The following is a 15352-nucleotide window of genomic DNA, read 5'->3' on the forward strand; positions in this document are numbered from 1 at the left end:
TATAGACTTGGACTTCTCGCGCACACTCTCGCGATCCAAGAGGAAACGAGCTCACCAGGGATGGCGTTGCCACAGACATGAAAGAAATATAACAAATTCAATGTAGAAGCGACAGAAAATCGTTGAGAGAAACAGCTTGTCGCAGAGAGTACCTTTTGTGTAAAGGACAAGACACAGGAAGCTGGACGAATATGCCACGTGGTTTGAGCATTTGTCCATGTGCGTGCGGCCGGCGAACTACGTACGTTAGACCTGTCTGATCTGGCGCCAAGCAACAGGGAAATTCAACCCCACTTGAGAAATTGTCGCGCGTTTTGTGGCATAGACAAAGTGCCTCTGTTGGCCTAACACACATGTGGTGGGCACGGAGCGTGCGTAGTCGCGCAAACAAGGGCTGCATACCCACGAAACGAGCCTACACATTTGCGCATGGTCCTTACGACCCTTATAATGCATTGACGAACGTGTTTGAGAAGCCGGCTTCGTCGACACAAGCTGCACGCGAGAGCGAGTCAGGGCCGCTGGCTGGCTGGCCCGTGAGTGTCAAAGAAAACATATCGATGAAAGGCGTACGAACGACATGTGCCAGTCGCATGCTTGCCGACTACGAAGCACCGTACGACGCGACGGTTGTCCAACGACTCCGCCATGCAGGCGCCTACATCGCATCTAGAAACAACTGTGACGAGTTTGCCATGGGCGCACTCAACAAGCACTCGTTTCATGGACCTGTGGCAAATCCTGTGCCGTATCAGGACAAGCAACATCCAGATTTCTTGCGAGTCAGCCCGAGAGCGCCAGGGGGCAGCTCAGGCGGAGCTGCAGCTGCCGTCAGTGCAGGGCTTTGTCGGGTGTACGTGTATAATGGCGACCAGAAACGTATATGATGGGCTGACTGACTTTTTCTTACAGTGCGCTTGGTACAGATACCGGTGGCTCAGTGCGGGTGCCTGCGTCATACTGTGGTGTATATGGCATGAAACCCTCCTATGGCATGTTGAGTCGATGGGGCGTAGTGTCGTATGCCGATACTCTTGATACTGTTGGCATTCTCGCAAGAAACATCGGCGATGTGCGGCAAGTATTTGATGTGCTTGCTCTGGAAGATGAACGAGATGCCACATGCATTCATGAAGCCATGCGACTTCGACTGGATGCGCAAGTTGAGCGAATCCTGGCCCGCATACCATCACGTCTCGATGGATTGCGTGTCGGCATCGTAAAAGAGATGTATCCAAGGGAAGTTGACTCTCGCACACTCGATATTGTCGATGATGTATTGGACCACATGCAGTCGCTGGGGGCTACGCTCGTGCCGCTTTCAGTGCCCGCGATCAAAAAGTCTGTATCTGCATACTATATTCTGTCCCTTTCAGAAGCGAGCAGCAACCTGGGCCGGTTCGATGGTATCCGCTTTGGCGCACGCATGAAGCACACGTCCAGTACATTTCACGACGAGATCGCCAAGAACCGGAGCTATGGCTTTGGTGATGAGGTCAAGCGACGCATACTTCTAGGCACATATGCACTAACCTCGGAAGCTTGGGAAAGTCACCATCTCGTAGCGACACGCATTCGTCAGGGTATTCTGCGCGGATACCAGGCGTGTTGGTCCACACAAGATCTTCGGTGGCCCGAGCCGACAGGCAATGAAGAGCACGGCGTCGATGTGGTAGTACAGCCTACGGCCCTGAGTGTGGCACCCAGGCTCGATGAGCCCGTTAGCAGCGAATATGCGGCTGACGTTCTCACATTTGCAGCCAATCTGGCTGGTCTGCCAGCGCTCTCGGCGCCTGCATCTCGCACCATCTCGATGGATGAAGACCCTAGTGTGCATTTACCGGTTGGTGTCTTATTCAAAGCACAGTGGGGTCACGACAAGCTTCTTTTTCACATTCTCGAGCAGCTGAACCAGCACACGGATGTATTTCAAGGCCCTCGGTCATAGACAATTTTGGGCCTGTCCCTCGCCCTATTCGCTCATGATAGACACAGTACATGATCAGATCACTGTTGTAAAAGGACAATAGCCATTCTCGTAGACATGGCCATGTTTATTTTTCTGCGCAACCTAGCATCTTTCCAGGAGTTTGGCCGTAACATCAAAAGTGCCCAGGAACACAGCGCCGCCAACACCGATCCAGAGTGTGCGCGGCGCCACACCAGCGAACAACGCTCGAATCCCACCCTCTTGTATGACATGCGACAGCATAGGAAGAATGCGTGCGCTTGGGCCATGGGGCGTGCCAGGCGTCACTTTTGAAAGCATGATACGCGTCTTGATCACGTCCAACGGTGTTGTGACAGCCGCGGCGACGGCACCAGCTATGCTGCCAGAGCTCGCAGCTTGCCACCATGTAGGCTCATGTTTATAGCCGGCCATGTGCTGCTTGAGGAACTCATACAAGGGGAATTGGATGCATGTGAAGGGGATCTGGAACGTTAGTGGTCTATGGGCGCGCTCAGTACAACCTACCTCGCGGAATATTGTGCTGCCGTAGCCGCGATACAACCCACGGCCCCCTTCTTGTGCAACGACATGGCGGAACGCATGGAAAGATGATATGCGACCATACGCAGAGGTCTGCTGCCGAGACTTGATAACCTCCGTCGGCACACGCACCATACAGGCAGCCATCTCACCAATTGTGCCTGCAGCCATATGCACGGCTGGGGAAGAGATTTTCGCATCCATGCTGTTGTCGGGATCGATCACGCGGGCAAGCATGGACTTAGACATTTCATATGTGACAAAAAAGATCGATGCACCAGGCGCACTGCCAACAGCGACGCTACCCATGCCGCGATACACGCCCGCAAAGCCGCCGCTTCTCCAGAATCCCTCAGCACTTTGCAAACGTGTTTTGATCGTGTCAACTGGGAAAAACAGCAAATCTACCGACAGTCCCGAAGCTGCACCGGCAAGTAGCGCCGTCACAAAGCCCGGATGCACACGCTGTGCCTCTTCGACATGCTCAGCCTCCATGGTGGCGTGAAGTAGGTGCACTTGGATCTACGACGACAGCATGCATGTGTATGACTAAAATATCCAACCAGGCTCTCAGTCTCGCCAGCCGCCCCCCCCCCCCTACTCCCACTTCTCACCACTCGCCCTACCGCTCGTGAGCCAGTTGCATCGACAACCCGATCGTATTCATACCGCCAAATCGTGATACATCCAGGCATGAGGAAATGAGCAAGCAGGTCAAACGGAAGATAAGGGCGAAAGGCGCTCAATACGTTGCAGGTCAACTGGCGAACAATACTTGATGCCATGTCTTACTCAGCTTCGTCACTCTCGCCCTCATCATCCCCGTCCTCGTCTGTTTCATTGGCCTCCTTCCATAGAGCATAGAGTTTTCGGCGACTAGGGGCATAAGTATTAGGGGCGCTTGCAGCGGCGATAAGCCTCTGCCATGACGCATGTCTAAGGACCTGAGCATCAGCCGTTTTGCCGGACCCATCCACGCACGAGTGCAAAAGAAGGGACTCCAGGCCATCTACTTCGTCATCTTCATGACGTCGTTTCTTCGCCGGACGCGATGGCCTTGCGTATTTCTCACATGTTTCCAGGAAGGGCAAAAGCACTCGACTCATAACACGGTCGTACATTTGCTTGGACGTGCTCGTCGCAGCCAAGTCCATAAAAGGCGCTAGCAAATCAAGCGTAGGAATCACAGGCTTAGTCTCGGAGTCCACAGGCGACAAGAAAGTATGTTGCAGCTCGTCAAGATATGTATCACACACATGATACGTGATACTGTCGGGAACACTGACGTTGTTGGAGGCCAAGGGCCCATGTGAACCGCGCATGATTTGAATATACCGATCGAGCAAGACCTTGTCGAACGCGTGAAGATGCAGTAAATGAAGCCCAGAGTACAAAAAGCGACGCATCAGCATATAATATTTATCGATGCTGACTATGTCAGTCTTGTGTGCATTGCCACGTACCGGAACTTGTCGACACCATGCCACTCAGATTGCATCGTGTGCCAGAAACCCTCGTAAAAATCAAGTGCGGTAAGGGCCCGAATTGTGCGAGCATGTTTATCGAGTTTGGGTCTTTTCCCGTGATCCCCGACTTTTGTCTTGTCGGCTCGTTCATCTTGCTGAGCCTGCGGAGTGGTATCGATGCCAGCGACCATCCATACAAGCTCGCTGAGTTCCTGGGCGAGCTGCTGCTGTACAAGCGGCTTATCACTCATCCAAAAGCCTTTTCATGAGTTATTTTCATACGTACAATAAAAGATTCCTTTCCACAGTTTCGACAGCTCCGTCGACGACATCGAAAGGCCATTTTCCTCTGCACTCTTAAGCAGAAAAGCAGCGAGCGAGCGGATCGCTCGATCACGAACACGCTTCTCTGTGGACGCCAAGTATTTCCCAAGAGGAAGTTCCGGCTCTACTGGTTCTGCACGCCGTCGCTGCTCCTCCTTGCTTCGCTTACCCATGACAACACACTCGACAAAGCAGGCGAACAGTTGCGTGTGTATGTCTGTGTCTGTGTCCGTGTGTGGAGGATTGACGCGATCGAAGAGAGCAAAAAGAAAAAATGTCGACATGATGGTGCAGGTCCGCGAGGCACAAGGTAATCGGCCGAGTAGTCTACAAGGTTCTCCTGCCATCATGAATTCGTAGTAGTACTTCGCCTTGAGGCCGCCTGAACGAGCGTGCGGCACAGGGAGTCAGGACGAAGACGTTCCAATAGTATGAGTGCGCAGGCGCCAGAATTTGGACAGCCTATCTTACCCGTGGGTGATTTGCCTGCCGATGGGGTCGCGCGTGACGGCGAAGAATACTTGGCCATGGTGCGGTACGTCTACAAAACCATGGCGCTCTGTCGTTCGAATCGAAGCTAAGTCAGGCAGTCACGAAGCCAGTCTTCATCCTCCGATTTTGGCACACACTCCTATGAATGGTCCGAAATATGCTATGGAACGGCACGAGCGTGTCGATCTGCCGGAAACGGCCAACGTCCGCATGCCCACACATGCCTGGTGCACAGTTTTTCTTGCACGATTTCGCCGGCTTCAATATGTACGTATACGTTTGTTGCAATGTTTTCATCAGCCCATATCTTTGACCGCTGACACTTGTATTTCTTTTTTTTTTTTTTTGCCAGAGTACATCTGCTCCACGTCCCGCGGGTCGGAAACGTGTTACAGTGCCGAGCGTGCAAGATGAAGCTCGTTGGTACACATTCGTGCATGGGCGCACACCGCCTAGTGAGCAAGAGCGCCAAACTATGGCTGACGTATGTCGAGAGAAAGACTTGCATGGTGCATGCTCAGACTCGGAGAGTGAGGTCAGTGACATGCTCGATGTCGCGGAGCCGAAGGATGTGCTCAACGCTTATGACTACGATTTCCGCAGACCTTCATTACAAGTGCTAATGCAGCTGGACACGAATGATACAATTGCTTTGACGAAACTATTCCGCAAGTGGATGCAGCATGCACAGTTCGCATATGCTCATGGATCACCGGCGGCAATCCACCCTGTGCATGCGCAATGGCTCTTTAGTTTGCTAGCATGCCTGGATCAGCGCTTAGACAGCGATGATATTTCAACACTACGAGTTCTCGCACGAGCATGCATAAAATGCATCGTACGTACGCGAGAACAGGTTGCACCCACGTCAACGAACGATGCCGACTTTTTGGAATGCGAGTCGGGAGCATGGATGATCATCGCGATTATTGCAGGTATCTGGGGGCAACTGGACTTGTGGATTGAGGCGCATGATCGTCTAGCCGAGGCGAGAATCCCCACCGCCTAGGCAGACAGGAGACGAGTAACAGCGATTTGCAGATGTATATACGGAATATGTTGTGGCAGTAGTGGAGGCGTGTATTCTGCATTGTAGCGACAAGGCCCGGGCAAGAACGACGCCGCCTTTTGTGCAGTCTCTCCCAAACCTTTGTTGTTCGGATTCACATCTCCACCATGACGTGTGTTCATATCGTGCTTTTCAAGGTCAAGGCGCAAGTGTTAAAGAACGGTTATGAAGAGTTCAAAGCTCGCGCAGAGACCATCCGCGATCTCCCGATTGTAAAGGAACATGCCAAGGAGCTCCAGCTAGGACCACCGATTTGGGACACACGGTCGCACGGCTTCAACTATGGCCTGTACTCGGTGTTTGAGACGCGAGAGAGCCTAGAAAGGTACAAAGAGGACAACGATCACAAAGAGTACGTATATGAATTGGAGTGACTTATAAACAATAGATTCACAAAGATGAATCTTTTGCCGAACGTTGACGGTACGTATGAGCAGGGAAGTGTTTGCGCTGACAACCACAGACCTGCTTGCCTATGACTTTGAGTTTTAAAGAAAGCGTAGCTTATAGTATATGCTTTTTTTTTTAGATAAACATGTGTGTATGTGTTTGTGCGTAATTTCCATTCGCACGTCGTCGCAGAAACAATTGCTATATTCAATGGGACAAAGGCGTTTAAAGGCATGCGTATCTTTGACCATGCTTCATACTGTGTCAAGGGTTGCGTAAGTCCTTCCTTAGCTTTTAGAAAGCTGTGTAATAAAAAGCACAATAAGGTCACGATGTGACACAGGAAAGGATAGGACACTTTCCACAGTGCAGAAATGGCTTATGGTTGGGCGCCGTGGCTACTCGTACAGGCCGTTGTGCCCCGGGTCCACAGCCCACTCACGACCGTGCGCACAAAGGTGAGTCGCCACGTGGCGTGTGTGAACGCACACGCACGAGGGTCGGCACAGTAGGACGGCGAGAAAGTGACATGATTGTGTGCAACGAATCATCCACATTTTGGTGATACTCACCAGCTGCTGTTGCTGCCGAGATGAACAAGCGAGCGGTGAGTGCTCAGGACGTGTGGCGGAGTGAAAGCGATGGCCACGGGCTTTCGCGTGTATCGTCTCAATACGACAGCATTCCTGATGATGTTCGGAACCGCTTGCAAAGCATGAGCTGGCGGATCCGATCCAGTAAGTGTAAAGAATAGCCGATCCCCCCATAAGTGACTGACACATCGACAGACGTAAACCGCGGTTACATGTTTGGCGGGCCACTTAGTGCGATGGCATCGTCTGATGGGCCCACATTCTCCAACGCACAAAGCACTTGGCAACATGTTCAACAAACCTACCCGCAATGGGGACGGACGGCCTCTGTGCCGTACGGTGCGTTGCGAGGCACGCCTTCTAATACGACTATGCCTGCAGCGTCTTCGCAAGCAATGGAGCGAAGTGTTACGGAATCGCACACTTCGCCATCATCTCTAGTATCTGACACGGTAGAGTCGGGAACACTATCCATGAAAAGGGGCATAAGTGAGGACGACTCGGATGCTATTCTCGCTGGCGCATTTGACGATGACGATGGTGCAGGTGCTATTGACAGGAACATGGGATTATCTTGCTCCTCGTTTCCCATGGCACCGCCTTCGCCGCCTCCAGCACAGGCACAACCAACAACATACACCCAGGTGAGCAGTCGGCCTGTTCGACCGCTTCCCTCGCGTCAGGGCATGTTTAGGCCCATCAAGTCAATGCCAGTTGCCAAGACGCAAGACCTCACAATGGACGATGACAATTCGGAACCATTCCAGCGTGTTGACTTCTCCGCCTATGCAGCACATCCGCATGGATTCTAGACCCGCTTGCTGTGATACCCTATGGCTTATTCTTTTGTACAGTACACTAGAAAGAACCTATGTTACAAAAAGCCCTCATTTTCGTAATCAATGTCTGGCGCATTCTGGGCTTCGTCCTCATCTTCATCATCTTCTGAGCCGCGCTCTGCGCGCGGAGCTTCTTTGGTGGGAAGACGCGGCTTTTTCGGCGGTGGTGGGCGCCGGTGAGGATGCAATGAAGGCAAACGCACATGCCGAGCAAGCCCTGGCATGCGGCTAGATGTATCTGGACGGGAAAGGAGCTTGGAGATTGCTGCGTAAGCACCAATGGTCAGCCACGACAACGAAACGTACGCTTTCCAAAGAACCGCTTCCGTGCCTCTTGCTCTGTTCTTGAATAGCTTGACTGTGTCGGGGGAGGTGCACTTGCGGCCGAATCAGAGTACTGTGCGCGCTTCCGCTCTATTTTACGCACATTGGATGGGTTGTCACGACCTACATTGTCGGTGGACACCCTTTGATCTGCGATATCGTTCTGAGTACTTTGCATGCTAGTGGCACTTTCGTTCATAGTATGATCGACTTTCGTTGCATCTGCATCATTTGGCCCTTTCTTTGCTGGTCTCGCTTGAGAGCGAGTAGTACGGTCTATTGGATGACTAGCACGCACATCATGGGTGTCTCGGCTCTCTTCGATGACATGCTTCACTGCGTCGTCAGCCTCACGTTGGTCACGCTGAATGTATTCTTCTTCCGTCTGGTTGTCATTGCCGACTTTGTTGCTCGCACTTTCACTCTCTTGAGAAGGGTCGGTATGAACAACATGATTCAGCAGCATGGTCTCGTTTCCCCGAGCATGGTGCTCAGGAACAGGTGAGAAGCCACCTGTTGTTTCTTGAACAGGTCCCGCAGCTATGCTTGTAGGTGAGACTGACTGATTGGGTACTTCGACTACAGCGTTTCGCGATTCATTCTCTCGCATAGACAGGGCGAGTACACGCTCCAGGTCCCTGGCTTCTCGCCGGCGCGACATGACACTCGAGTACACGATCCACACGAGACGCGCGACCCTTGTCGAATGCACTACGTAATCCGAAAATAATACTGGGGAATGTGGGAGGGGTCGGGTTAAAACAGAAGGAACGACAAGAAGACATTAACACAAACTGGACAGAAGCCCACATTTCCTTCACATTCTAGTGACCCTAAACATATACAACTACTACGTTGATGATAAAGAGCGATGCTTCACGGCTCGTTGCCGCTTGCGAACTTTCCACTCACGAATGACCGCAAGGATCAGCGGGAGAACCATGGGTCCAAATAGCGGGGTATAGACAGCGAACTTGTGTTCGTTAGGGAAATAGAGCGTCACTAGCATAGAAGGGTCGTAAAATGCACGCGATGCATGTGTATGAGCGCTGGTTGCACGCGCGAGTGTATCAAGCCTGGAAGAGTCACAAAATGCGAGTTCATGAAGTGATGCGAGAAACTCGTCCCGAACTTTGGCGTTCACACCGAGACTAGGCATTTTGTTCACAAGGCGAACGATGCTGGCCAATGTCTCGACAGCACTGCGGGTCATCTCGAGTGTTCTACGCCACTCGAGACCCTCAGCGGCCTGCAAAAGAGCATGCTGCTGCTCAGGCTCTGTCATAGCAAGGGGCTCGACATGGAGGCCTAGGAGCGTGCGAATTTGGCCGGTAAAGCGGGACATGGGTTTTTGGAGTGTCTCGAGAGAAAGGACCGTGGAAGGAGGCCCCTCAACACGCTGGGTGGGATTCCATACAACTACACCACCCCACTGAGGAACGAGCCACGCTGGCTCCGCGACTGTACCGACGTCTGGACCCTCAATGTACAAAGGCGAATGCTGCACACTAGGGACGAAGAGCACCATTTGCAAGGTGCGGATCTCTGTAGCAGGGGAGAGATCGGCTGTGCCGTAAGAATCAAGTGCCCAATGAACGGAATTGACAAATACGCTCACATCCTGCATGGACACTGCATAGTATGTCTCATTCATACGTTCCGGGTGATGCACTGGTTGAGGCGTCGACTCGAGTGGTGCATACCACTGCACTTGGCTCTCGAGTTGAACGCTATACACACGCTCCAAGGCCTCCAATGTTTGGGCGAGAGGCGCAAGCGCTTTATGCGCCTTGATATCTTGCAAGGCATGCGTGAGGTCCCAACCGTCGAAACCATTACCAAGACTCGCATCCTCCTGAAGCAAAGAAAATACGATACGAATATGTGGTGCATATTGCACGACGCGTGGATCATCATGTTGGGAAGCCGAGGCGATAGCCGAGGTATTGATGGCATCGGCACGAGCCTGATAAGAGGACCCGCCAAACAAAGACGAAAGGTATTCAACAATTCCAGCGGTTCCCTGGTTCTCGTAGGCAGATAGGGGGACAGGGAAAGTACGAGTAGCATGATCCAGCGGCTCGCCAGCTGCACATACGTTTGGTGCTGATACATGCCAGTCTAAGCATAAATCATGTCGATCGGTGTGAGTTTGGAGCTGTGTTTGAGCTCGTTCGCACAAGGACAAGTCGGGTTGGGCATCCTCGAGAATGACAGCCCAAGTAGCACGAATGGGACATGTACCGCGCACTTCCCATGCACGCACTTCTTCTGAGGGCAGAGACAGACGTGTGATGGTCGTGAGTGCCCACCATGCAGGCACAGCAGCGAGAATCACACAAACGAATGATGCAAGTACACGCGAATGGAGATATGAATGTTGAAATGATGCTGGGTCGGACAACGCCCGCGATTTGTGCTCAGATGCACGCATAGCTCGACGTCTGATGTCGCACAAGTTACGCGACACGCACACTTACACTCGTACTCACGTAACCAGACTTGCTTTCTCTTAAACACACACACACACACACACACACTCTCTCTCTCTCTCTCTCTCTCTCTCTCTCTCTCTCTCTCTCTCGCTTTCGTTCACGCGCAGGGATCTCAACAATCGACCGTGTCGCACACAGTCGACAACGCATGCTCATCTTGTAACCGCACACACACAGACGGACGAATATCACGTGATCCAGGCCTGCAATCCTTGGTGTGCCTCAGGCGGCGGCGAGTCGTTTCAGATCGGCGATCCAAGAAATCTCGCCGCCCGATGGACGGACGACTTGGTGGGCCGAATGCGCGCTGTGACTGACGGGGGCCGGCTGTCGGCCGGCGCACATGCATGCGCAAGTTCCGTGTGGGGTGAGAGGTGAAATTTCCACGTGGTCAAGTCTTCAGGCCACCAATTCATGTGTGGGGGTCAGGCCACACAACCTTGTATAGACAAAGATAGCAAAAAAAATAACGGTGTGGAGAGAAAAGCGGGGGAAGGGGCGCGGCCAAAATCGAACTAGGCGGAGTGGCAATGGAACTGGAGGAACTACTATTCTGCCATTGATCTGACCGTGACTGCCCGTCCATCATGACGGAGAAGAGCAGTCATGTCAGTGCGCGTACATCAAGCACAGCCAATTTGCGCAAAATATCGTTCGTCGATATTATCGAACGATTGCCACCGTGCATGATCCAGCTGCTAAGTGTGTTAGCACCAGCTATTCATGTTACACATCATGCCCTGTTGCTGATCACATGGAGAGGGGGGTATGCGATGCGTGTGCAGTCGTGGATCCTCTTGGTCACGTATGTGCATGTGTGCATGTATGGGTACGAGGTGCTTAGGTACGCGCCTCAGCTGCTTTTGCTCGCGCTACTAGGATACACATGGCTTCGACATTCATTTGCCCGTGTTACAGGACAGAAGCGTGCGGCTGACGAACGTGGTAGTCCGGAGCAGATACGCCGTGCGATTTCACAATTGGCCGACATAACGGATTTTGTCGTCGCGTTATATGAATGCTTTGTGGGGCCGTTGTACGACGTGCTCACATGGAAGGTGCCTGGCTACGGACCTGTGCATCTGGTCATATTTCTTCTTGTCTCGTGGCCTATATGGCTGCTATGCATGCTTCCATCGAGTATGTGGGTGACGCCTACGTACGTTTTCCATGCTGATGTGGTGCGCCCATGGCTTGAATCGACACTGGTCGTGCGAGCGCTCGACACATGGCAGCTCGCAAGCACCCGTATTCTGACGGTGCTCGAAGCACATATGCCGAAGCTTTTCCATTTGGCACAGACCATGACAGGCTTTGTCCAGACGCATGTGAGACCATTCGCCGTGCAGCTCGGCATGTGGCTCTCCAGCACACATACGATCATGAACATCCAAATGTGGCCTCCCTTCCCAATTGCTTCGTTAACCGTGCGGCATGTACTGATGATCACAGGCGTGATCGTGCTGACATGGTGCTCGCCTTGGGCCACGCTACTGCGCATGGCCGTATGGCGCAGTGCGTTTGTGCGTCGCCATGTGATGTCGCTTGTGCGTGTACTTAGTGGCTCAGAGAGCTTGGCTGCATCGCTGTACACGACGACAGTCACTCCGCAGCCAAAGCCTGAGCGAGCAGGTCCGCCAAAGACAAGTCACGAAACGGCGTTTGTCTTCGAAATTTACGAAAACCAACGCTGGTGGATCGGATTGGACTGGACAGCGGCGCTCTTGCCGCACGAACGGCCCAGCTGGTCGGACAGTGACAACGAGGCCGTGGCGCCGCCCGCGTCGTTCTCATTGCCCGCTGGTACGTGTGTGATGATGCCATCGTCGCGATTCCCCGGAAAGGATGATTGCCGCAAGTCTGAGTGGCGGTGGGTCGACTCGGAGTGGCATGTCGCTGGCGTACAGACAATTACGTCGAATTCGTACAAGCCCGCTTCCAGCGTAGCGCCGTCTGAAGCGCAAAAAGTCAGCAAGGAGCTCTCGGACAAGACGACTGCAGCAGCCGATAACATCCAGAAAGAGCAGACAACAGAGGCCGTTGCACAGGTCGAGGAGGCTGCACACAACGCGCGTGACACATCTGTCGAGACAGTGCCGGACGAGGTGAAGCGGTACGCGCGACATGCGACAGAGCCTGGCGTGAGTATGGATGTGGATGCCGAGGGCTGGCAATACGGCGACAATGCTTGGGACAAGCTCAGCAAGCAGAGTGGCATGGGCCGCTACACACGCCGCCGCCGCTGGCTTCGAATGGCCGTGCTTGTGGAGTCTGTAGAATACGGTGTGCAACGCTGCAGCAGTATGTAGACAGTACGAAAGGAAGAATGACGTCGGCAAGCAAGCAGGGCGCCTCAGCTTGGAGTGGCAAGAAAGTGTTGGGCAGTATACATGGGACCATGGACCAGCCATGACCCTTCCCCGCCACCCGTGCTTCCTTCCCGCTCTCCCCGACCCTCTCTGCATCGCTGACATCGTGACCGCTTCGAACGGCCGTCAAGGCTCATGTCCTAGTCACTGATCTTGTATACGTTCACCATGGGAATCGATGCGACCGCTCACCACTCCTACAGGACCAAGCTGCATTGCATGGGTATTTTCCAAGGCTATGATCGGAAGGCGCCGCCGCGGCGACGGAGCACTTCAAGGAATCGCTCAACAAGTTCCGGCTCCGTCGTCACCTGCGCACATGCTACACTCGCCAGCTGCCGACGTAGCTCGGCATGATCTACGTCGTGTGTATCGTCAATAGCACCCCAGGCAGCGACCTGGCTGGCTGTCTCGACTTCAGCGGCCAGAGCCGCTTGTTCAGCCTCGATATGGCGATGAATCAGCGCAAGGCCAATGATCATGGATTTGCTGGTCATCACGGCGCGTTCCAACGACGCAAGATCAAGTGGCTGCAAGCCAGCAACGATACGCGCGACTTTCTCGCGTGTCTCTGGAGACTGTTGGCACACAAGCGAGTCCTTCGCTACATTCACTTCGATATCAAACGAACGGCGCATCCAATCAAGAAGCGGCGTCCACCGCTCTTCCTGCAGCCTGACAAGTCGCGCCGGCTCAGAGTCATGGAAACACACAGCGTCAGTATCAAAGTAACGCATCAAATAGTCCTGCACATCTTTGTGACCCTGCTCGTCCTGCAATGCATCAATGGCACGCGACATGAGCGAAGTGAGCGGCAGGGAGTGGGGCTTTACGACCTTGGTTTGTTCGTCCCATTCCTGCGCGATGAGACAGGCAAGTAATGGACGATCAGCGGGGATCGCAAGCTTCGCGCCTTGAGGCGTTCGTAGATTTCGCCGATCCAGCTGCACCACAAAATGTTCGTCATCGCCATTCGTAGGCGCCTCGTACCCGAGGAACACATCTTTCCAGAAGCGCTCCATGGTCTTTTCTGCTCGCTTACTTTCCGATAGTCTAGCAGCCATGTCTTCCACAGACGATGGCGCATCAAATTTCGCAGCAGACGCATGCACCGCCCGCATTGGCACAGCACACACCACTCGCATGGCACACAGCGGCGCACAACGCACCGCCATGGCGCTACGCATCATCCGCCACATCGCGCTAATACGTTCTACAACTCCGAGTACGTGTGCCAGACAGTCAGTGAGCTGCAGAGACGACGATGACCGACCACTTCGCCTGCACTACAACGTATGTAACACACGTCGTTGCAAGTCCGCCAACCGTTTGAGCCGAGAGTCAGACCTGGTTAGCAGTAGCCCCCGTCCCTCCCTAAGAACCTCTCTCTACACACACCTATATTTGCCCTGCCTGCCTGCCTGCCTGCAAAGGACCTACATGGCCCTTGTAGGCCGTTACCACAATAACCATCGCTGCCGCCTATGCCTGAGGCGCATGGAGGGTGAGGCACGTGACCGAGACCCAGCGGCGGACATCGTCTACGATGCCCCGGCGTGTTCGATGGCCTGACCCTGTGCCTTCGCGGACATATAGATCAAGGCCAGGTCCATCACCACACTTCTTTTTTCTCACGCTCATCGCGCGTGGGCGGGCAACCGGATCAGCATGAGCGACAAGAAAAATCCACTGGCTGATCTGCCAGCTGAAGACGCGACAGATGAGAAGGGCAACCCTTTGCTCTTCGCTGTTGACGGCGATGAGATGTTCCCATTCTCCGTCGACGCCAAGACAAACCAGGTACATACCAATGCACACGACGTGTCGCTGTTGAATCTCATCGCCAACTGGTTGACTCTTTTGCCACCACAAGCACCATTTCCACCGCCACCACACATTCTGCAGAAACAACTGACGGAAAACATCCAGGAAGCCAAAGAAAAAGGCAACACGGCCTTCCGGCAAAAGGACTATGAGACAGCAATCAAGCACTACACGTTGGGCGTTGCGATGATCACGAGTCGGCCGATGTGGGAGTCTTGCTCACTCATCGCGGATGAACTCACCGTCATGCTTGCCAATCGCAGTGCTGCCATGTATGCGTGCGAGGCGTATATAGAGGCACTATGCGATGCAGATGCTGTGGTGAAAATCAAAGGTACATGGGGCAAAGGCCACTTCCGGAAGGGCAAGGCCCTTGCTGCATTGCAGCGTTATGATGAAGCGCGGGCCGCGCTGGATCTTGGGCACCAGTGTGAGCCAGACAATGAGGTATGTACAACACAGCCACGTCATACGCATCGGCAAACTGACTCCGTGTGTAGGACTTTCTCAAGGCCATTGCCGAGCTGCCGTAGATCATCTATGTATAATCACGATGCCTTCCCTCATACAGTCACCTCTTGCCGTTTATGATGACGACGATGAGGTATCGCCGCTTGTGCCGTGGAACTTGTGGTTCACAAAGTTGAACCATGGCAGTACACCTGGGAGAAGAAGG

The 15352-nt window shown here is 53.4% G+C and overlaps 9 protein-coding genes across 9 annotated transcripts; 5 read left to right on the forward strand and 4 right to left on the reverse strand.

Annotated features, from left to right (window-relative positions):
• Positions 1 to 976: 976 nt before the first annotated feature.
• Positions 977 to 1948, forward strand: MGL_2389 (uncharacterized protein; the record flags this gene model as incomplete). The annotated part of the gene is made up of 1 exon (XM_001730541.1): positions 977 to 1948. The coding sequence occupies one exon, from the start codon at positions 977 to 979 to the stop codon at positions 1946 to 1948; it is 972 nt and encodes a 323-aa protein (XP_001730593.1).
• Positions 1949 to 2071: 123 nt separating this feature from the next.
• MGL_2390 (uncharacterized protein) lies at positions 2072 to 2986 on the reverse strand (the record flags this gene model as incomplete). The annotated part of the gene is made up of 2 exons (XM_001730542.1): positions 2072 to 2434; positions 2477 to 2986. 2 exons carry the CDS (start codon positions 2984 to 2986, stop codon positions 2072 to 2074), a joined length of 873 nt encoding a protein of 290 aa, XP_001730594.1.
• Positions 2987 to 3279: 293 nt separating this feature from the next.
• MGL_2391 (uncharacterized protein) lies at positions 3280 to 4565 on the reverse strand (the record flags this gene model as incomplete). Its single annotated transcript, XM_001730543.1, has 3 exons — positions 3280 to 3919; positions 3955 to 4216; positions 4244 to 4565. The coding sequence occupies 3 exons, from the start codon at positions 4563 to 4565 to the stop codon at positions 3280 to 3282; spliced, it is 1224 nt and encodes a 407-aa protein (XP_001730595.1).
• A 1384-nt stretch (positions 4566 to 5949) lies between these two features.
• Positions 5950 to 6216, forward strand: MGL_2392 (uncharacterized protein; the record flags this gene model as incomplete). The annotated part of the gene is made up of 1 exon (XM_001730544.1): positions 5950 to 6216. One exon carries the CDS (start codon positions 5950 to 5952, stop codon positions 6214 to 6216), a length of 267 nt encoding a protein of 88 aa, XP_001730596.1.
• Positions 6217 to 7037: 821 nt separating this feature from the next.
• Positions 7038 to 7637, forward strand: MGL_2393 (uncharacterized protein; the record flags this gene model as incomplete). Its single annotated transcript, XM_001730545.1, has 1 exon — positions 7038 to 7637. The coding sequence occupies one exon, from the start codon at positions 7038 to 7040 to the stop codon at positions 7635 to 7637; it is 600 nt and encodes a 199-aa protein (XP_001730597.1).
• A 1201-nt stretch (positions 7638 to 8838) lies between these two features.
• On the reverse strand, positions 8839 to 10422 carry MGL_2394 (uncharacterized protein; the record flags this gene model as incomplete). The annotated part of the gene is made up of 1 exon (XM_001730546.1): positions 8839 to 10422. One exon carries the CDS (start codon positions 10420 to 10422, stop codon positions 8839 to 8841), a length of 1584 nt encoding a protein of 527 aa, XP_001730598.1.
• Positions 10423 to 11787: 1365 nt separating this feature from the next.
• On the forward strand, positions 11788 to 12792 carry MGL_2395 (uncharacterized protein; the record flags this gene model as incomplete). Its single annotated transcript, XM_001730547.1, has 1 exon — positions 11788 to 12792. One exon carries the CDS (start codon positions 11788 to 11790, stop codon positions 12790 to 12792), a length of 1005 nt encoding a protein of 334 aa, XP_001730599.1.
• A 296-nt stretch (positions 12793 to 13088) lies between these two features.
• On the reverse strand, positions 13089 to 14042 carry MGL_2396 (uncharacterized protein; the record flags this gene model as incomplete). Its single annotated transcript, XM_001730548.1, has 1 exon — positions 13089 to 14042. The coding sequence occupies one exon, from the start codon at positions 14040 to 14042 to the stop codon at positions 13089 to 13091; it is 954 nt and encodes a 317-aa protein (XP_001730600.1).
• Positions 14043 to 14520: 478 nt separating this feature from the next.
• On the forward strand, positions 14521 to 15209 carry MGL_2397 (uncharacterized protein; the record flags this gene model as incomplete). Its single annotated transcript, XM_001730549.1, has 2 exons — positions 14521 to 15123; positions 15177 to 15209. 2 exons carry the CDS (start codon positions 14521 to 14523, stop codon positions 15207 to 15209), a joined length of 636 nt encoding a protein of 211 aa, XP_001730601.1.
• Positions 15210 to 15352: the final 143 nt, after the last annotated feature.

The sequence above is a fragment of the Malassezia globosa genome (assembly GCF_000181695.2).
Source record: "Malassezia globosa CBS 7966 chromosome Unknown mgl_sf_5.2, whole genome shotgun sequence".
NCBI lineage: Eukaryota > Fungi > Basidiomycota > Malasseziomycetes > Malasseziales > Malasseziaceae > Malassezia > Malassezia globosa.